The sequence below is a fragment of the Heloderma suspectum genome, chromosome 3, assembly GCF_057233095.1.
Source record: "Heloderma suspectum isolate Gila_16-S chromosome 3, 16-S_ref, whole genome shotgun sequence".
Lineage (NCBI taxonomy): Eukaryota > Metazoa > Chordata > Lepidosauria > Squamata > Helodermatidae > Heloderma > Heloderma suspectum.
In genome coordinates this window covers 200,729,075-200,752,013 of record NC_139460.1, presented here as the reverse complement: position 1 = coordinate 200,752,013, position 22,939 = coordinate 200,729,075, and the positions used below count along the sequence as shown (strand labels likewise).

The window sequence follows — 22,939 nt, the reverse complement described above, 5'->3', positions numbered from 1 at the left end:
AGCCCCACTGCTCCATGTGGGTACTTCTCAGCTCCAAAAGAAGGGCTACAGAGGCTGCAGTCCAGCCCCTAGCATGGGTTTGCAGTGTATGTATCAGCCCACAAAGCCCTTACAGTGGTTTGTCAGGCTCAAGCCAGCTGATATGAAAATTCAACTCCCACCCTCTTTTTTTCTAACAAAGCTCTAACTAAAGGAGGCAGAAGTAGTTATAATACCTTGAAGGTTAAAACTTGGAACTTTTCATAATCTATGGCAGCAGAGTTTTCAACAATTATTGTGACTTGTGCTTCATTTAGAACAGTCTGAGGAACAACCCGGAAAATGCCACCAGGCCCGACAAGGCGAAGGTTGAATTTAGCATTTGCTCCCTGTGAAGAAAGCATTGGTATGAAAACAGTTTAGAGACTCATTCATGATAGTGTGTAATAGTATTGCTGCATTTCTTACTGAACAGCATAAGTACATACACAGTATAGTATAGTATAGTATAGTATATACTCTAGTATATGTGTGTGTGTGTGTATATATATATATATATATAGTATGTGTGTATGTATGTATGTGTGTGAGTGTGTGTGACTTTGTGTGTGTGTATGCATGTATTTGTGTGCTTCTGTGAAAGAACACCCCCCTTCCCCCCCTCCACATATTTAGTCAATATGTAGAGGGAGCAGGATCACACTAGCTGGCCCCACCCTTGACCTCCATGTGTCCACCAGCTCTGCCCACTCCCATCCCTGGGCATAAGAATGGGCCTTATCTGCATGCAACTGAACATGCATAGGGCCTGTGCTCAGGGCTCCTTCACACCAGGCTTTTATCCTGTGATTGAGGTTGATCCTTTACTTACGGAAGTTTGCGGGCTCTTTACATGACGCAGTGATAATCTCAGGCATCTCCTGCACTAAATGCCCTTTGTTCTGTTTTTAAATAGATCGCAGATAATGAGCTATCAAATTACCCCATTGTGTTCTGCTTGAGTGCCCTCCCTGAAAAGAGTTAGTGGCAAGAAGAGAAGTGAGATCAATGAAAGATAATGGAAGACTCAGCTATAGGGGAGAAGGAGGGGTGGAGGGGTGGGGGAAAAGGAAGCACGTGAAAAAGGGAGTTGTCGTGATTCTGCATTTAAAATGGAAGCAGAAAGCCCCATCTTAAATGCAGGATTTTAGGCTGGTTTAGAGATGCTCTCAGAATCAGGAAACCTGCTGTAGCCATGATTCCCAGTTGCCCATAGGCCTGTTTCAACATTCAGTTCAAGGCACAGAGATTAGAGGATGGGGCCAGTGGCTGTAGAGGGAAGGATAAAAAGAGAGCTAGAAGGACTGCATAGAAACTTCTGTTTTGCAGCTATTGATTGAGAGAGGACTAAGAGGCTTTCTTAAGTAATCTCTTTACAGACATGTTCTTGGCCCAACAGCCACCCCATAAGTGAAAACATAAGATGTGAAGAGTCAACAAGAGGCCCACATGGCTACCTCTGAGAAGACACTGGGGGTGTTTCCATGATAACGGAAGGAAAAGCGAATGGAGGAGTACCAGATTCTTTAAAAGGAATCAGCTTTGCTGTGCTTTGGTCCATGCAGGGCTCCATGAGCAGGTTCTGTGCACCAGTAAAAATTGCTTCACAGAACATACTTCTGGGTGGGGTTGGAGTGAAGGTCATCTGACTGGCAGGGGCTGCACAACCAATAAGAGAGGCTTCCCCCTTCTCCCCCCTTTCTCTTGAAGCTCCAGATGTACCTGCATTTCAGGAGCAAGCCTCATTGCGCACAATGGGAGTTACTTCCGAGTAGACACACATATACTTGTGCTGGGAAAGGGGTGGGGGGACAAAGGGATGGGAAACCAGTCCCCTTTCTAGCCCGATGCTGTGCAGGATCTCTGTAACAAAGGTGTGAAGTAGTTACTTCCTAAGGCAATAAACCAAACAACGGAGAATTGGAGCCTCGAGATAGTGCTTTACAGCCTTTAGGGACTTTGTACTTTAAAGTGGGTGATGACCAGAATCCCAGATGATTCCGTGAAAAGACAGTAACTGGCAAGTTCCAGGCACACAAGCAGTTTTCTCTAGTTGTAAAGACTTTTGTTTCTGGCTTAGCAACAGAAGAGCACACTATGGGCATCTCTACACCAGCCTAAGATACTGCATTTAAAACAGGGCTTTCTGCTTCCATTTTAAATGCAGGATCACAACAACTCCCCCTTTCACCTGCTTCCTCCCCCCCCCCCCGTATCTCTTCCATTATCTTTCATTGATCTCTCTCTTCTTCTTGCTGCTTTAACTCTTTTCACGGAAGAAACTGAAGCGGAAAACAATGGGGTAATTTGATAGCTCAGATACCAGACGCCCTGGGGGGTCACAGCAGGGTCATGGCATCATGTAAAGAGCCAGCAAACTTCCTTGAAAGAGCAATCTCAATCGCAGGATAAAAGCTCAGTGTGAAGGCACCCTATATCCTTTCAGGGCAGTATATGAGTATATTCCACAATGGAAGAAAGGCAGGATATAAATGTATATAAATAAAAATAAATATTTGGTCCTGGAGCTGCCAGTTCCAGTTCCTTTCACTAATGGATCCTTACCATCACATGCCTTTCTCAGGGGTGGCAATATATTAGCCCTACACAATCAAATCCCCTATTTTGAACCAGTGAGTCATGTGTGTTGATGTACTGGGGAAGAAAAGAAATATAGGGGGAAGGAAGGATTAAACCTGTGGTGATGGGGAAGGGGAAACTGAGGTCTCCAAAATCAAGATTGTGAATGTGTGTGAGGTGGGAAGAGCCACATTGTTAAAAAAAGAAGCCAACTATGCATATCCATTTGGAGGATTGTGAGAATGAGCAATAGCAGATGAATGCTATGCATGGGTTCAAGGAGAGGGAAAGGAACACAGCCAGTGGTGATGGGACAATGTCTGAGTGAAATGCAAGTGAAGCATGCATTCCAATCAGCCATAAAATAATTGGCAGGGTGGTGGGATGGGGGGAGAAAAAGGCTCACTGAAATGTGCATGAACCAATGCTCACCCTCAAAATATGTCAGGAAGGAATGGTGAGCATGAAGTGAGCAATCCAATCAACCTCATATACATTGGGGGGGGGGAAGACTGAGCAGAATACTAGGGGGTGTCTCCATGAGTGATTTACTCTGAGCAGGCTGCGTTCGGAAGTCATTAGGGATATATGACTTCGTGGCCACCCTGGAGCTTATCAGGGAAAAACTGGATTTCCTGAGACTGCTTAAAGTCCAATTCTTTTCCTTCAGTCGGATTCTCCTCAGTATAGGTGCTGCATGCCCCAATCCCCGCATTTACCTTGGGTATGCTAGCCAGGGGTGTGCCTTTCACCGTGACCCCGGTCAAGAGCTGTTTCCTGTGTGTTGCCCTGCACAAACCAATTATGTCTACTCAGAAGTAACTCCCATTGTGCTCAATGAGGCTTCTCCCCTGAATGCCCACATCAGAACTTACAGATATCCCCCTCAGTTGAAATGGAATGGTTTAAAGCCCAAAGTCCCTAAAGGCTGAAAAGCACGATCTCCAGGCTCTGGTTCTCCGTTGTTTGAATTATTGCCTTAGGAAGTCATACCTTCGTTATAGAGTTCCTGTGGTTAGAAAGGGGGCTGGTTTCCCATCCCTGTCCCCCCCCTTCACCAGCACAAGCATATGGCTTGCTCCTGAAATGCAGGTGCACCTGAATGCAGGGGAGAAACGGGGGGGGGGAGCCTCTCTTATTGGTTGAGCAGCTCCTGCCAGTCATATGACATTCACTCCAACCCCCACCAGGAAGTATGTTCTGTCAAGCGATTTTTACTGGTGTGGAGCACATGCTTGTGGAGCCCTGCATGGACCAAAGCGCAGCAAAGCTGATTCCTTTAAAAAAAATCTAGTACTCCTCCATTCACTTCTCCTTCTGTTGTCATGGTGACACAGTCCAAGGAAGGAAGCATTCATCCAGTCATCATCAATGTACATTAGGGGTAAAGAAAGACTACACAAAATGCGAGCAAACACGAAACAAAATGGCAGTGGTAACCATCCACAACTCCAGTAGACTTTGTGAGAGAAAGAAGAGATACAGAATGAACTGGAGACCAATATCAAATAATGAGTGAAAATATAAATACAAATGGAAAAGCAAAAGTTTACATCAAAAGCCAGTTGTACTCTTTTATAGCAATAAAAAAGGTGGAAAGAATGTAACCCCCCCCCCCCTCGGTAGAAGCAAATTACACCAACCGTGAAATTTTTTTGCAGGTCTCCGCTTGTTTCATACTATTACTAAGCACTTAAATTTTAATTTTGCTGCCTTCTGTGCCTGCAGTAGCAGTAATTATGAGGCTGGCTGCCTCAAACGTAGTTATTTATCCCTTTGCAGCAGGCTGGCAGGGAAGCAGCTGACTTTTATAGAGCACAGAATGCAGCCATGTTAGCACAACACTGAGTATATGCTACATGTTGATGGGCTGGGTTTTCTTTTTAATAATTGCAGCCCTTTCATGTGTATTAAACCTTCAGGTCTCAACTTTCCCTGTCAGGTTAGCTCAGGTGGAAGCTATTACCACGGTTTCTATAGCAACCTTTGTCATAGTTCCCACAAAAATTATATTGTACTGGAAGATCTTCTGTAAACCTAAAAGAATCCTGCTCCTCTGGCTAAACAAAACAGGGCTTGTGGCATAGAATGATTATGTTTCAAAATGATGTTCCAGTAGTTTGGCTTTAACAAAGCCCCAGAAAGATCCAGATCAGAAGATCCAGAGATGGAAATGAAGCAGGGAAGCTCAAGCATATTCTTTTCATCAGTCAATGGAGAAAATCATCACTAATGCTACAAAGGAAGGGCACAATCCAGCCAAACTTAGAACACAAGGGTTGTTGGATCAGATCAAGCATCTGTCTAATCCCGCCTCCCTCAACATGGTGGCCTCCAGATGTGTTGGCCATGTTGGCTGGGGATGATGGAACTTGTAGTGTAACACATCTGGAGGGCACCAGATTGGGGAAGGCTGATCTAGCCCATCATTTTGTTTTAAGAACACCCAGCTAGATCTCTGGGGGCTCCTTCACATGGGGCTCTTATCCTGCTATGGAGATTGCTTACTCACAGAAGTTTGCAGGTCCTGTACATGACACAGTCCTACTCCAGGGCACCTCCTGCTCTTTGTGAGCTCTATTGCATTGTTTTCCATGATGACAAAAGTCCAGCATATTCCCTCCTCCCACCATGAAGTCGATGTAAATAAGAGTATACTGTTTAAAGTTGCTTTATTGCAAATTAAACAACAGCCCCACCTAGTGGCTTTGTAGTTAAACAAATATACCTTATCGAGAAGTTTAGTTTTTTTTTTAAAGCCATGTGGAAAAGACCTAATCTAATCCCACAAAGATTCTGGAAGCAGAAGTCCTGGTAAATTGCAGGATTTTTAGCCTTGTGTGATGAAGCCCTGGGAAGCAAGCAGGGCATGAAGACAATGGCCTTAAACTATTTACACCAGCATCTGTTTTTCAGTGCTACTTCTGCCTTTGTTTTTTTTTTTGGGTGGGTGGGTGGCAGGAAGGAGGCATATAAAATAAATAAATAAATAAAATGACGGATGGTGGACAGATAATAATAACACACTGACCTGATCTGAATCATTTACTGTAATTTTGAGTCCCCTCAGGATCTCGCCCTCTGGTGGATGCTCATACATTGAGAGCTCAAATCTGTTCTGTGGTCCATTTTCTCCATAGAATGTTGGTGGGTGATTGTTTAGGTCAACAACCCTAATGGTAACTGTGGCAAAGGCATGTGCAGTCAGAACACCATCTGGGCTGATTTCTGAGGCCTGTAGTGAACAAGAGACAAAACTGTATGGGCTGTTCTCAGTCCCCATCCTCCCCTCTATCTCTATATTTTATTATGTTTGTTATTTTACAGTTTGATAATGCTCTTACTTCTTCAAAACTGCCATGAACTCTCCTGTGAGAGGAAAGTCAGCAGCATGGTGAAGTTGGGGGAGAGTGAATAAATTCCTAAACAAATAAATACATGGTGTATTTTTAAATGTATTATTGATGTGTGTATGTTTTTAAAAAGTAAAAACACACCCATCAATCCTATGGGGATAGGCCGCTGCCTCCGAACTTGGAGGCGACCACCTATCCAATGCAGAGGAGGAGAAGCATGGAGGGGATCGTTCCCTCCGTGCTTCTCCTGCCCTGCATTAGTGGCTAGACAGCTGATTTTGGCTGTCTAGCCATGGGAAGGCGGGATGGGGGAGGAGGCTGCTGGATGCCACATAGGATGTGTCGTACTGGCATTTCTGCCTTCCCCGCTGGAAAGCCCCCCAGAACACCTCGTTTTGGCCGCTCCGCTCTCCTCTTCTGAGTGTAGAGTGTGGGGCTGCATCATGGAAGGGGGAGAAGGTCAGTTGTCTGGGAACAAACCTCAGAGCACGAGCTCTGAGGTCGGTTCCTGGAAAATCACATATCCTATGGCCGTCTAGCTGCTGACTAGCAGCTGCAGGATTGCTCCCTTAATGAACAATGAACAGAGGGCTCAATACATCCACCATCATCCTTAGTGGAATGAATGAGACCGACTACTGTTTTATTGCATCACCTCTATTTGTTTCAGTGGAGCCCGAGTAGTAGAAATTCCTGGTCAGTTGTGCCCAAAAGAGCCAAGGAAGAAAGAAAAAAAAAATCCAGGTACGAACGATATATTTACATTTTCATATACAGTAAGGAAGAGATTCCTTCCTAATACAAAACAATATTAGCACTTGGTATGAAGTATGCTTAATTCCAAAACATATATTTCTTATAAGACAAAAAATAGATAAAAAATAAATTCAATATAGAGCCAATAAAGCACAATCCGCAGCTATATCAGAAAACAAGCTATGACTAATGTGAAGACTTCACATTTGAATTTGAAGTCAGAGTTTGAAGACTTTCAAATCACTGATTCTAATAGACTGAAATTGACTTAACAAAAACAAATCCCTAATAATCGCTAGGCGTATGAGTAAGTGATGTCTGGGGTACATTACACATTCCATATACTGCATTTGTAGCATTATTTCCTGGTTTTTATTCTGTATTATCCAAAATACTCTCCAGAAAAGGAGAGTGTTACCTTGTTGTAATGCTGGAGCTTGAGCACCTCAATGATGCCATGAGCTAAACCGTGAAGGGACACCCAAGACGGGAAGGTCATGGCAGAGTGGTCAGACTAAATACAATCCCTGGGGAAGGTAATGGCAACCCACCCCAGTATTCTTGCTGTGAAAACTTAATGGATCAGTACAACCAGAAATATGTCGGTATACCATCAGAAGATGGGACTCCCATGTCGGAAGATGGTCAAAATGCTGCTGGGGAGGAATAGAGGATAAGTTCAACTAGCCCCAGATGTGATGACGCAGCTAGCTCAAAGCCGAAAGGACGGCTAGCGGCTGATGGTGCTGGTGGTGAACGATGAATTTGATGTTCTAAAGATCAACACACCATAGGGACCTGGAATGTAAGATCTATGAGCCAGGGCAAATTGGACGTGGTTATTGGGGAGATGTCAAGATTAAATATAGACATTCTGGGTGTCAGTGAACTGAAATGGACTGGAATGGGCCACTTCACATCAGATGACCACCAGATCTACTACTGTGGACAAGAGGACCACAGAAGAAATGGAGTAGCCTTCATAATTAATAATAAAGTGGCTAAAGCAGTGCTTGGATACAATCCAAAAAATGATAGAATTATCTCAATTTGAATTCAGGGTAAGCCATTTAACGTCACAGTGATCCAAATATATGCCCCAACCACAGATGCTGAAGAAGCAGAAGTAGATCAGTTCTATGAGGATCTGCAGCACCTACTGGATAATACGCCAAACAAAGATGTTATTTTCATTACAGGAGACTGGAATGCTAAGGTGGGTAGTCAAATGACACCTGGCATTACAGGCAAGCATGGTGTGGGAGAACAAAATGAAGTGGGACATAGGCTGATAGAATTTTGCCAAGACAACTCACTGTGCATAACAAACACTCTCTTCCAACAACCTGAAAGATGACTTTATACATGGACTTCACCAGATGATCGACACCGAAATCAGACTGACTACATACTTTGTCGCCAAAGGTGGCAGACATCTATACAGTCGGTAAAAGAAGACCTGGAGCTGATTGTAGTTCAGATCACGAACTTCTTATTGCACAATTTAGAATCAGGCTAAAGAGAATAGGGAAGACCCACAGATCAGTGAGATATGAGCTCACTAATATTCCTAATGAATATGCAGTGGAGGTGAAGAATAGATTTAAGGGACTAGATTTAGTAGATAGGGTCCCAGAAGAACTATGGTCAGAAGTTCGCAACATTGTTCAGGAGGTGGCAACACAAAATATCCCAAACAAAAAGAAAACCAAGAAGGCAAGATGGCTGTCTGCTGAGACACTGGAAGTAGCCCAAGAAAGAAGGAAAGCAAAAGGCAACAGTGATAGGGGGAAATATGCCCAATTAAATGCAAAATTCCAGAAGATAGCCAGAAGAGATAAGGAATTATTTTTAAACAAGCAATGAGCGGAAGTGGAAGAAGATAATAGAATAGGAAGGACAAGAGACCTCTTCCAGAAAATTAGAAACATTGGAGGTAAATTCCAGGCAAAAATGGGTATGATCAAAAACAAAGATGGCAAGGACCTAACAGAAGCAGAAGAGATCAAGAAAAGGTGGCAAGAGTATATGGAAGATCTGTATAGGATGGATAATAATATCGGGGATAGATTTGATGGTGTGGTCAGTGAGTTAGAGCCAGACATCCTGAAGAGTGAGGTTGAATGGGCCTTAAGCATTGCTAATAACAAGGCAGCAGGAGATGATGGTATCCCAGCTGAACTGTTTAAAATCTTGTAAGATGATGCTGTCAAGGTGATGCATGCCATATGCCAGCAAATCTGGAAAACACAAGAATGGCCAACAGATTGGAAAAAAATCAACTTATATTCCCATACCAAAAAAGGGAAACACTAAAGAATGTTCAAACTATTGAACAGTGGCACTTATTTCACATGCCAGTAAGGTAATGCTCAAGATCTTGCAAGGTAGACTCCAGCAATTCATGGAACGAGAATTGCCAGATGTACAAGCTGGATTTAGAAAAGGCAGAGGAACTAGAGACTAAATTGCCAATATCCACTGGATAATGGAGAAAGCCAGGGAGTTTCAGAAAAACATCTATTTCTGTTTTATTGACTATTCTAAAGCCTTTGACTGTGTGGATCATAACAAATGGTGGCAAGTTCTTGGTGGGATGGGGATACCAAGTCATCTTGTCTGCCTCCTGAGGAATCTGTATAACGACCAAATAGCAACGGTAAGAACAGACCACGGAACAACGGACTGGTTTAAGATTGGCAAAGGAGTACGGCAGGGTTGTATACTCTCATCCTACCTATTCAACCTGTACGTAGAACACATCATGCGACGTGCTGGGCTTGATGAAGCCAAGGCTGGAGTTAAAATCGCTGGAAGAAACGTTAACAATCTCAGATATGCAGATGATACCACTTTGATGGCTGAAAGTGAGGAGGAGCTGAGGAACCTTATGATGAAGGTGAAAGAAGAAAGTGCAAAAGCTGGGTTGCAGTTAAACTTAAAAAAAACCCAAGATTATGGCAACCAGCTTGAGTGATAACTGGCAAATAGAGGGAGAAAACGTGGAAGCAGTGACAGACTTTGTATTTCTAGGTGCAAAGAATACTGCAGATGCTGACTGCAGCCAGGAAATCAGAAGACGTTTACTTCTTGGGAGGAGAGCAATGACAAATCTTGATAAAATAGTTAAGAGCAGAGACATCACACTGACAGCAAAGGTCTGCATAGTTAAAGCAATGGTATTCCCCGTAGTATCCTATGGATGCGAGAGCTGGACCATAAGGAAGGCTGAGTGAAGGAAGATAGATGCTTTTGAACTGTGGTGTTGGAGGAAAATTCTGAGAGTGCCTTGGACTGCAAGAAGATCAAACCAGTCCATACTCCAGGAAATAAAGCCAGACTGCTCACTTGAGGGAATGATATTAAAGGCAAAACTGAAGTACTTTGGCCACATCATGAGAAGACAGGATACCCTGGAGAAGATGCTGATGCTAGGGAAAGTGGAAGGCAAAAGGCAGAGGGGCTGACCAAGGGCAAGATGGATGGATGATATTCTGGAGGTGACGGACTCGACCCTGGGGGAGCTGGGGGTGGCAACGGCCGACAGGAAGCTCTGGCATGGGCTGGTCCATGAAGTCACGAAGAGTCGGAAGTGACTGAACAACTAAACAACAACAATCCAAAATACTGCCACAGATATGTTTGGTCTACAAAAGTTATTAACTTGAAAAGGAACCCATTATAATAATTAATATTTTTTGCTGAATGTAATAATATCTTTTTTGTGAAATGTTTTCTGTGTGAGGGCCTAACATGATGTGCTAAAGCATGTCACATGGATTAGAGAAAAACTGCTTTGGGAGAAGGACATTTAGAACAATGAAACAAAGGAGGTTTCCCCTCCCCTTTTCTTTCTTTACTTGATATTGCCCCTTCATGAAGCACCTTCTGTCTCTCTAAAAAAAGCAGCCCTCTCAGTCTCATTACACACATTTGGATGTAACATTTAGTTAGGACCTGAGAGTGTGAATGAAGTGTGAAATTGGCTGATGGTTTACATGTGTCATGTGTTTTTGTATTGCTGGTACTTTCCTCTCTGTTAGAACCACTGTGCTTTAGACTCACAAGAGATGGCTATAATTACGAAAAGGAATAACGCTGTCTTCTGCTGCTGAGACCAGTCAAGAGACATGGCTTGGAAAAAAAAAAAAAGAAAGAGGTGCTTTTATTGCTGAATGTTTGTTGGAGTTGGGGCAAACAACCCCTACTGAGAAAAAGAAAGCATCCAGCCAGCACTGTAGTTCTTAAGGGCCAGGATTCTTTGCTCAAGCAATCATGTGACATTATAAAATAAGGTGTATGAATTTCACAGACTGCCATTCACATAATATCTCAGGTGAAATGTCCAACCCTAACTTTACAGGCTTAGTTTACCATAATTTCTGGTTCCTTCCATATCACCTACAGATTTTTGTTTGAGGCCTTTATCGAAAAGTCTTATTAAGTTAGTGTGTGATGTTTCATCAAGATTTAGGAGGATCAAGTGCTGTCTTAATTTGACATCTATTTTTGTCAAAGCCCAAGCCTTCAGTGACAACAAGCAGGAAGGGACGTTGACCTTGGAGGCACACAGGATGACATCTTATGAATTTACAAGGCTAATAAAGAGAAAGATCTCATGTTAGTGGAAATATCAGAATGCTGACATGCTGAACAGTGTCCACATCCTCTTTCCCTTTAGTAACTCATCCAAAGGTATAGCGGTAGGAATCTGGTACATACAGTACACATAAATCCTTATCGCACTTCTTCAGCATTCAGTACCATTTGATCATGGTGACTGAACCAATAGTTATAGATTTGGTAATAATCCACTGTAGGAGTTATGGATTTAACAACAAAATATCTCCTAGTCTAGGCATTATTATTTACAGCAAAAACCTGACACTGTTTTCTGAAACTGGATAGATGTAGTGATTTTGTGCTGTATTTCTAGGCTGTTGCAGTCGTTTAAATGGGCTTTTGTATGTTTTTATGGGCTTTTTAAAGGAAAAGCAGTCAATACATTTCAGAAATATATAGCAGGCATTCATGTAAAGTAGCTATGACACTGAGCTGGAAAGTAACTGTGATTCCCAGTTTTATTAGCCCAGTCATTATATCTAGACAAATGGCACTGATACGGGAATAAAAGGGATCTCTATGGCAAGCGTGACACTTTGGGCACATGCTAAATAGCCTGAAATACCCATTTTAACTCTACTCCTCTTGTAAATCTTGCATCATGGAAGGAAAATGGTATTCAGAATGAAGAAGATGTTCTGAATGTGTTCCTGTAGGATCAAATCACTGTACTGGACATTTATGGTGCCATCTCTTGTACCGTGCCATTTCTGGCCAACCTTTTGCTCGTTGACCATCTGCTGCCTAATTGTCTATTGAACAAGCCTCCTGGGAAATTCAGACAGGCCCTGCACTGAGATGCCAAATTGCTTTCACAACAGAAGTACTGATTCAGGTCTCTGTTAGTCTGGCTCTCTATCCTTGCCTGTCCCCTGGAATCCCCTCTGCCTGTCCTGATTAACCAGCTCCATGTGCTAGTCTGCCTGTCCTGCAGAGCTAGAACCATACCTGGCTGACTTCCTTTCCTTTCAATCTTTACTTTGCTTGGAGTACCTGGGACATGATTCTGCCCAATGTGCTTGGCAGCTCTTGCACATGTGATTTGACTTGGGCTTCTGTACCCAGGACTTTTGCTTCTGGAATTGGCTCTGGCCCATGGCTCTGAATACTGACAGTGTGCCCTTGATATACCCACAGATAGTATGTTTGGGGATAATTAGTTCTCTTAAAATCAGCACAATTGCAAATAGAGTATGCCTTGCTCATGGCTGAATAAAGGACCTGGAGGACTCATGGTGAACCATCTTTGTGGGCCCCAGACCTTTGAACTGTAAGCGATGTCTGATCTACAGTTCGCCTGGAGGTAACCACTTACATCCATGCAATAACCCAGCTTTCCCCAACCTGGCACCCTCTAGATGTGTTGGATTACAATCCCTACCATCCCCAGCCAGCATAGCTGTGGATGATGGAGGTATAGTCCAACACATCTGGAAGGTGCCAGGTTGGGAAGGTGATGCTTTGCCTAGCCATAGTAACAAGGAGTTGAAGGAGGAACCTCAGGGGCTGAGGCTGGGTCCTAGCCTAATGAACTACCAAGGACTGGGTATTCAGAGCCGTTTTTAGAGGTAGAAGAGGGATGTGCAGTATCAGCTTCTATAACTGACAGGCAAAATGAAGCCTCTGGATTGACTAAGCCTGGCATAAACTCTATAAGCATGGCCCCTTCTTTGCCTGGTCAACAGAGCAGTACCTTCTGCTTGTTGTCGTTAAGGCTTCTGCTTCCAGCTCAAGCTACTGACCTCAGGAATGACCTGGACTGGAAAGTCTACATTTGGTTGCCCACAGTTCCAACCTGGCATTGTGTTAACAGCTACTAGGGCTACAACCAGGAATCTTTGGCACTGTGTGCAACTGTCCCGTGTAGGCTATCAGAACTACTGCTTGGGAAAATTTCCTGGCAGTGAAGTATTCTCAGGCTCTGGACTGGCCCTGCTCACCCAGGCAGGAATGGGTATAAAGGGCTTCTTGTTTGGGAGGGGACCTCATCTGAGCAACAAAGCCTTTCTAGCTCTGGTGTATTTCTGTGCATTCCTCAGCTTTTTGGCTCCTGGCCTGGTTGCTTGGCTCAGACTCTCTGGCTCAACCCTGGCACTTCTGTGCCCTACCCTAGATACATGTGCACAGATTTGCCTATCATGCATAATGTATTCCTAATCAAATTTCAAGCACACCAGAAACCTTCGGTAGAGATGGCACTGACTGAAAAACTATTTAAAAATAGCCTCATAGCTGATGAAGTCAATATGCATCCATTCTCCAGTATAAGAGTGCACTACATTTACAGTAGTTATATGCAGAGTATAAGTCTATCAGAAGTGACTCAATCATGATAAGGCTAAATTTTTATGGTGATAGTAGAAGACAAATACCTGAATTTTCAGTTCATATACTTCTTTCTTCAGATGACTTGGGCTTTTAATAACAGAAATGGCTCCTGTCACATTATTTATTTCAAATGACCCTTCACTTCCTGTCACAAAACAGAGACACACATGGTTATGTCTTTCAGATCTTCCATCTCCCTACAAAAAAGAAGGAGGTCCCTAGTCCAGTTGTAGTCAGACAGAAATATTGTTCATAGCAACTAGTGGCCCTGGATGGGGGATATACATAGAACAGTGAGTAGTTATGTGGACTGAAAATGCCTTCCCAGCAACCATAGAACCATAGAACTGAAAAGTCAACTAGTCCAACCCCCTGCCAATGCAGGAAACCCACCACTAAAGCACCTGATACATGGCCATCCAGCAATGATGAAGATGTAGCAGGCAGCCCAGGTGGGCTTCACCTGGACACAGAGGGTGGGCATGAAAGCAATCCTATGAAACAGCCTATTATCTTGTTAGAAATCTTAGGTTGGATCCAGACTTATAGTTAGAGTAGACCCACTAAAATCAATGAGACTTAAGTCAAGCATGAGTCTAAATCTAGCTCCAGTCCATTGAGTTGAAATGGGAATTTATATATTTCATCTCTTCTGTTTGACAACTGAGAAATTTATGTATTTTTTTTTTTTGCAATGTCCTGGTGGAAACACTGTCAAAGTACCTGTGCTTTCTGTAGGTGGAAGATTATACCCCCCCCCCCATATTATAAACACTGGACAAAATGTTTTAAAAACATTCCTTCCATTTTGAAACAAGACGTTTGAACCATTGGCGTGCATATACAGGACATAGGCCTGTTTAACTGGTGATTCTTATCACAACCTGGGGCATGATGACCCATCCCTATGTGGGTAGAGACAGCCACACACAGGGGGATCAGTGTAGGGCTCAATAGGACCTTGCGCATCTCCGTTTCTTTGGTGAGCCCACTCTACAGCATGCTGTGCCACTGTTGGGAATGAAAGGTCTGTGCAGACCTCTCATATCCTGTTCCACTCTTCCATCTCTTCTGGTACAAGTTACTTGTGTGCATTTCTGTACTGCTCCTTTGATGTGTGAGTGGCTTCATTAGCATAGGGATAGATAAGTCCCTAAGGGAGCAGAACCAGTAAGATGACCAGAGGAATAATCATATGTGGCCTGAAACAAGGTGGGAGAACCAGCCTCCTGTCCTCCCTAAATGGCCTTCCTGACCTAGTCCCCATCTTTTGAATGCCCAATTACATGGATGTGTGAAGCATAAGCTAAAGCAAAAAAGAGAACACTTTTGTTTTAATTAGCAGGTGCGTAATTATGTCCTCCAACAGTGAGAACATCTCTCACATATCTCAGATACGTGAGAAGTTTAATTTTTGCAGATTCCTTTTGCTGCACACATTTCTGCAGGGGGGACCCACACACTTACACAACAACAAACCATCATATATTGGGTATTAAATGCTCAACTTCATCTTTAAAAAAAAAAACTTGTGAAGGAATATACAGCAAGTCAGGTTTTCCTGATGACTGCAGCTGTATTGCTCTAATATGTTCTTGAGCTGGGTTGCAGAGCTTGTGACTCACCAAGACTAACACACCCCACCAGACTGATGCAACGTAATGGACCACCATACCCAGACAATTGACTACATTCACCTTGCTGAGTCACATGTGGCCAAAACGTGACATATAAACATTGGTAATGTATAAATAAGAATAATATTCAGATATTTCCTAGATAAATGGTTGCCATTTGCTCACTGAGCACACTTTCTTCCCATCAAAGACAGGTAGAAAAGATAGAAAGATGCTGAAGAACAGGTTGGATGTATTCATCAGTTACACAGAACTCCATTTGTGCCATACATGAAATGCTAAGGGTAGCGTGTAGGATAAAAACTCTTCAAACCATATCTCTAAGAGCAATGACCAAATAGCTATGGTTCCTGCCTCTTCTACCACACATTAGTCCAATCTAGCTAGGGGCATATGAGCCAGACTACCACACACACTTCAACAGTTGAAGGAGGAATCAAGACAATTATCTGACCAGGCTACAGGGCATGTAGTCCTGGCTGCTATATGCACACACAGCATATCCAGTGTAATAAGGGTGCATGTGCTTCAGGAGGCGTTTCCATACACCAGGGCTGAAACAGGTTCTGGGGCTCTGCCCAAGCCTTGTTTGAAACTATAAGTGAAGGAAAGTCAGTTCAAGGAAACAGCATAGTCATTATTCTCTCTCTGTTTCCCTCTTTCTAATTTGAAGGCAATGCCCTTTAAAAAACAAAAACAAACCTATCCAATAATGTCCAATTTTGCTAATATCTGCAATAACTGTGACTTCATTAGGGGGCATTAGACTCCACATTGAACACATATTGACTTATGTGGAGGAGCATTATCAAGATTCATAGGCCAGAAAAGTAAATCTTGACTACAACGGAAATGAAGTCAATAGCAGTTTCAAGTGCTCATACATCATGATATTGCCTAATTGGTATGTAGAAGTTGGTAATTCAGAACGTGGTCCATCGTGTGCTTGTTTTTATAACAAAGCACTTTTTGGAGGATTTGCCTGTGCTTAGGATATAATTCCTTTAAATAATATTTTTTAAAAACCACCTTTCTAGAGCACCACTAGCTAACACACATGAAACATCACATCAAATGGAGATGGTACAAAAAGCTCAAGGAAGAACAAGTACGGTGCTCACTTTTTAAACTGGGTGGGTGGGTGGGGGGCAACCCCCCCATCATGTCTTGCAATCTCTGTTGCAATAACAAATGACTAAACAATAATCAATGGTTCTCTTGTATATATTGCATTTATGGTTGTCTTATGTTAGTTCTTTTAAAGAATGTTGTGAGCATGGGAAGATTTATATTGAAATGCAGGGTAGTAATAGCTGCTGCTGTTGACGATGATAATTATACCATCATCAAATAAATGATACATATTTGTAATGTGAGGCAGAAATTCATCTAAAAATGTATATAGGACATGATATAGTCAATATTAATCATTTCACTTCAGCACCATTGATTGCAGTAGAAGAGTTTAGCATGGGTTTAAATCTCTTCCATTGAATTCAATGGGACAGAAAATTGATTAACTTTGGCTGGATGACGCTCTCCATATCCTAATGTGTCACAGGACTCAGGAGGCATGATTTGGGGCAGGGAGGGCTTTGGTAGATATGTTAGGAAGCCACTTAAGGTCAAATTGCATGGGACAGTAGAAAATCCATTGGTTTAAATTGGATACGGCGCAATCTGATATAAAGGGGGGGGGTAAGAGCAATGGGGATGGAGATGAAAGAAACAGAACCCTCCTGCTGCTATTGCACACCTCCCTTTCCCCACAGCTGGGTTCTGATAGTGGAAATAAATATATCAGGGTAGAAAACTGCTTGGGGGAACAGCAGGGAAGATGTAAACCATGGAAATGGATAAAGTTCAGCTCCCCTCACCTGTATGCTCCTTTTATCTTTGACCCCCCCCCTTTAAAAATGTGTACACAATTGGAACAGACCTAAGTTTAAACAAGCAGGCTGCTGCCATCACTTTTAATTTGAGCCTGAGAGTGCTCCTCATGCTACTGCTTTTCTTCTGTAAGCTACAAGCAGAATGGCAATGGACTTTCCCCACACTGAGGGCCATGGCACTTTTTAATGCATACATCCTGCTACATTCCGTTCATGCCAGTGGAATGGGACATAGCTGTGCAGGCAGGGAAAGAACTCCAACTCTTCCTCCTCCCTAGTGCACTTGCAGGGTCTTGATCAGAGTGACTCTACTGTTTTATTTTTTTAAAACAAATAATGTCTGTAAAGTAAGGATGCTTCTACTTTTTATGGTGGCCCCTTCCTCCTTACCTTGTTGTGTTCAGCTGCTTTGAACTGCAGCTTTCTTCCTGCCCATTTCTGGTACCACAGGGGGAAAATTGCCATTGAAAGCAGTAATTTCTTTGTTGCTTCAAAACAAGCACTGGGGCTTCCTGCTGCACTCAGTCGGAGAGGTTTGGAGAACAGCACCGAGAGGTTCAGAACTGAGGCTCCCCACAACACAGAGACGCACACTTTCTCCAGAGTCATCTCAGGCTGTGGATCTTTGAAAGCAGCAAGAGGTTGGGCTGCTTTTCAGAGAGGGGGCTTCCTCCCTCTGAGCAGCATGATCTCTCACAGCTTTCTAAGTTCAATGTGAGCCAGAGAAGGCTTGAGAGACTAGAATTCCCCTCCTTTGTACCTCTGCTGTTTTTCAGACATCTCCAGGCTAGTTCTTTGGGGCTTGAAAGCTTCTGCCATTCACTCCACACCCCACTTCACCCTACCCCCACAATGTCCATCAGGCTCCACTCTGAGGCGCCAGGCAATTCTCGTGTCTGGCCGTGGACCATCTTCTTCCCCCTGCCTCACCAGCAGTGGTGGCTCCAGTTTTTTGTGGGCCCTTGGGCAAGACACCCTCAATGGGCCCCTCCCTCAGTAAGTTCTTCTTACCACCACTGTCACCAGCTGCGATGGCTCCTCCTCCTCTTTCTCATCATTGCTCCCACTAGTTTGCTTGATAGGCAGAGAGCAGTGAGCAAGAAGGCAGCAGCATCTGTTGCTGCTCCTTCTCACCACACCATTGTCTGGGCCAGAGTGAGAGGTGGGTGAAGAAGCAGGTAGCAGTGGTGAAGAGGGGGAGCCACCCCAGGGCAGTAATGTCAGTGGACCCCCTGCTGAGGTTTGGGCCCTCAGTAGGAGCCCGACCATGCCTACCCTTGATACTGGCCTTGCCCACCAGACACTGCTGGATCCCACCAGGCTCCACCCCCTGATTTATCAGGCTTCACCTCTCAGGTCTCAAGCTTCACCCCTGCATGTCAGAGTCTGGGCCTAGGAGACTTGATGACCTAGCTCAGAGGCATGGATTCAGCCAAGATGATCTTCATAGCCAATTATAGTGCATTGAAAGGGAAGGAGCAGGCAGGCAGTCCTCCTGATCTAGTCAGCATACACACACCCACACAGACACAGACACACACTAACTAGTAGTAAGGGAGAAGCTTGTGTCTCACACTGCCTACCTCACACTGACCATAGATAAGCTATACAGCAGAGCAAAACAATGTGAAGTACCTCTTTTATACCTAACCAGGTCCCTTAGATATATTATACCATAACCAAACTATCTGTTAATTCAGTGTCTGACTATTGCTTTAGGATTTCACACCAACCCCATCCACTTACCATTCATAAGACAGTAATGAATGTCATTAGGTTTCCCTCGGTCTCCATCAATAGCAACGACTGTTATTACCTCAGAATCCTGGAGAGAAAAGGGGGAAAAAGTCTCTGTACAGGGAACACAGTGGGGTAAAACTGCTTCAGAATGTTAATCCAAGCCAACCTAATGCAGTAACTTCCTCACATGTAGCCAGACAGCCAGGGATAAGATGGGCACCACACCAGTGGAAGGAAAAGAGTAAAATTCTTGCCAGCCTTTTGCAAAGGAATGTATTTGATCATTTGTCTTCAAGATGCTACTTTTTAATAGGGACACTCAATATTGTTTACCTACATTCTGGAGGCTCAAGCAAATTACCTTTCGGTCTGTGCAGAGCACCCTTTTCTCTTGTGGCATGTGATTTGGGACACGTTGAGAAAGTGTGGTGAGAATATGTTGTTAATCTCCTAATTTTGCCCACTGGCATGAACGAAAGGGTGGACCATCTATAGTTTGCCAGGTTAAATCATGGAAACTGTATAGCAGGGATGAGGAACTGATCTGCAACTCTGCAAGTTGGATTTTACTTGCAGACTCCCTTCCTCAGCCTTGTCCCCTCCCCCGCAATGCAGCAATAAGGCTTGCGGGGGGGGGGATCCATTGGCACCAATGGGAGCTTTTTTCTAAGCCAAATTCCTGTGCAGGGAGGATTTTGGAGAGTGGGTCACAGCTGGGAGAGAGAAAGGGAGAAAGGGGAGGAGAGAGAGAGAGAAGGGGAGAGAGGACAGAGAGGAGGAGGAGAGAAAAAGGGATGGTAGAAAGAGAGGAAATGGGATGGTCTTGCCCACTAGCTCCAACCACTTTTTGCTTCAACCCACCTCCAGCATGTGACACCCAAGAGATTATTTGCCAGGGAACACAGCCCTCAACACATCCCATAAGAGCCCAAATTCCCAGTCCATCCATTAAGCCATTCCAGGACAGAGACATGTATATGTGGGCATCCTATTCCAGGAATATGGAAGAACTGGGTCATAGCTTAACAAATCTCCCTTACTTAGCAGGTAGTATCACTGTCTCCCCCAAAGAGGACCCTGCATCTGTGAAACAAAGCCCAGCACTCAAGTGAACTCCGCCTGTGGAGTGGGGAAGGGAAATGGGAACAGAGGTGACCATGGCTTGGATGATCGTGTAGATCAAGGGTGGGCAACCTGTGGCCTTCCAGACATTGTTAGACTCCTACTTCCATCAGCCCCAGCAAGGATGACCAATGGAGTTTTAGTCTGACAATATCTGAAGGGCCAAAGGTTTCCCACCTGTGATGTAGGTACTTCTGGCACAGACATTGTGGCTACAACACCAATCCAGCATTTTTCTCTCTTTCCTACCCTCTGTTTTGCTGAATAGCTAGCCTGATGAACTGCTTTGGAGAATTCAAAAGCTTGCTCATTAATTTTGTGACATTTTGCTTGGTCCTAATATTGCCTGAATGTGGATTTTGGCATTTTTCTTATGGGCCAACATGGTTCCTTTTACTTTTGATGGTACAGTGAATGACAGTTCTATATCATGTGACATACTGGAGGTCTCGGTACATGTGGCTCCAGGTCTTGCTAGAACCTCCTGGACCTGCCAATGGATTCTGGTAAGCCCCGGTCCCATTCTGGGGTCAATTTCACCTGAACCGGAGCCTATCAACCTAGCACAAATTCTGCCTGTCATTCTGGTATCCAGTGATATCCCTATGCATCGTATTACTATGGCTGCTACCATGTCAGGTTTCTGTAATTTATTCATGTCAGGTTTCCGTAATTTTGACAGTTGCACAACAGGCAGAAATTTAGTAGGTAGAGTTTTTCTGAAGTAATATGTTCACCTGCTACATTTCAGCTGGTGAAAGTCACAACAGCAGTTAAAGTCACAACAAAGCGTAAGTATAAAAGTCGCTAACCAAGCCTAAGTACAATGGTTCAGCTTAGAATGGATAAGGTGAATGGTTGAAGAGGGATGAATAAGCTTTCTAAATGTCCTGTAATAAATCTGTGGTTCTATGCACAGAATAAGTTTTCTGTAAAAAAAAAAAAAGATACTTTATTGGAGAACAGGACAAGACCGAGCTGAATTAGATGCAAACAAGACAAGGAACTCAGAAATTAGTGCTGGAGGGAGTAAGGAATGGCAACAGCTTTGCAAGTGCTGGCTTGGGGTGGAGGCTGACCATCCCAAATTACTTCCCAGAGCCAGCCATAGACATAAGCATGATTATCTGATTTGAACAAGGAGAAATGGCCCCACCACCCCTACCTCCTGACTGAAGGGAACATTTAGTTGATTTAGAGAGACTGAGAAAAAGGTGAACTGAGTTTGTTTGGGCTTGTTTGAAGGAGAACGCTCAACCCAGTATGAAGTTTCTGAAAGTGCATGCACTTCCTTTCCCAGAGTGTATACCTCCCCTTTTGGAGTATTGTTATTTATACAGTGCCATCAACGTACGTGGTACTTCACAGAGCAAAAAATAAAACAGTGGGTGGCTGTGGGTCACTTCTTCTGAGGAACTTACCATTCAAACTTTGACAGTGGGAGAGATGCCAAAGCCAAAGAAAGGAACAAACCAGTGTCAGAAGTGATCAGCAAAACCACAGACCACCTTGCTAAAAACTCTCATTCATTCCAGGGCCCGTTTGGTGGACAGGGAGATATTGCATCCAAATCAATGCAGTACTGCTCAATTAATTTTCTGTCTTCACCATGTGAAGCATGCAGTTTCGACATAGCTTTAGGGCTCCTAAATGCATTATTTCGATTCATGGGAATCCCAGTGACTTTGGGAGTGCACATTTCAGGAACAAGCCTCATTGACCACAGTGGGAATTACTTCTGAGTAGACACACATATGATTGTGCTGGGAAGAACCCGACTTAAGGAAAAGAAGTGGACTTTAAGCAGTCTCAGGAAATCTGGGTTTTCTGCAAAAAGCTCTGGGGTGGTTGTGGGATGGCAGCCTGTATGCACCCTGAACAACCTCCAAATGCAACCAGCTCACAGCAAATCATCTGTGGAAACACCCCGCTGGATCTGTAAATAATACTAAACCCGGAAAGTGCATTTTACTGCATGATGTTTCCTGAAATGCTTAAACTAGGAAAGATATGAATGTTTCCATCATTATAATATGATAATATTTCTGATAAGAGGGCTCAGAGTTGAGGCAATTAATGCTTAACTACCCCTGATTTCCTCAGTGGGTTCCATAAATTTTTAAAAAATAATTATGTGGTTTTCCAGATCACTGGCTAATAGCAGCACACAGTAAATTATTATGTTTCACAATTTTATAGAGCCTTTTATTGCCAGGGTTTACAAAGTGCATGAAACATGCCTCCAGTGTTCCCAGAAATCATTCTCTCCTGCCCTCTGAGACTGGACAGGCGACAACAATGTATGCTGTGAAATATGGCACCAGCTCAGGATATTGCAGTAACTGCAAAACAGGACAAAAAGGGTGGGAGGAGGAAGCCTCTGCAAACAAGGGCTAAAAAGCAAGCTCTGGAGCCACAGAGCTAAACCATGGCGATGGCCTAATCTCTGGACAATTTTATATCCATTTGTAGCTCTACAACTTCAGTCAGGATTAACCTTATACATTGCTGCAGGTTGATCTCAGATCTCTGCCATGGTTAAAACCTGCACTGTGCAGTTGGATTAGGATATTAAGCAAGGCTGGCTTGCCTTTCCATTTGGCAGAATGAAAGAGCTTTGGAGAACGTGCGTGCATAACAATCATGCTACTACAACTCTATTTCCTACTTGAGTACCATACATTCATTGTGGAGGGACAAGGGCTTCTGGAGTAATATTTCTATTCAGCTGTTCATGGTTCCTGTTCCCTGCCCCTTTGTACACCATCTTTCAGATGTCTTCTCATCCTTTCTTGTTTTTCCACTTCCCCAACATATCTCCTACCATGCTTCCAAAATTCTTGGAGAATTTCATATTAATGCAGTAGAAGTATAATCAGGTCTTAAT

General features: G+C 43.6%; 1 protein-coding gene across 1 annotated transcript in view; it reads right to left on the bottom strand.

Annotated features, from left to right (window-relative positions):
* CDHR1 (cadherin related family member 1) overlaps nucleotides 1–22,939 on the bottom strand; it is a 90,170-nt gene that overhangs the window by 32,276 nt on the left and 34,955 nt on the right. The window contains exons 9-12 of the mRNA XM_084841866.1: nucleotides 18,937–19,015; nucleotides 13,706–13,806; nucleotides 5,630–5,833; nucleotides 216–368 (exon numbers count right to left, since the gene is read on the bottom strand). Coding sequence (XP_084697992.1) covers nucleotides 216–368; nucleotides 5,630–5,833; nucleotides 13,706–13,806; nucleotides 18,937–19,015 — 537 coding nt within the window. The remainder of the gene's footprint in view (nucleotides 1–215; nucleotides 369–5,629; nucleotides 5,834–13,705; nucleotides 13,807–18,936; nucleotides 19,016–22,939) is intronic.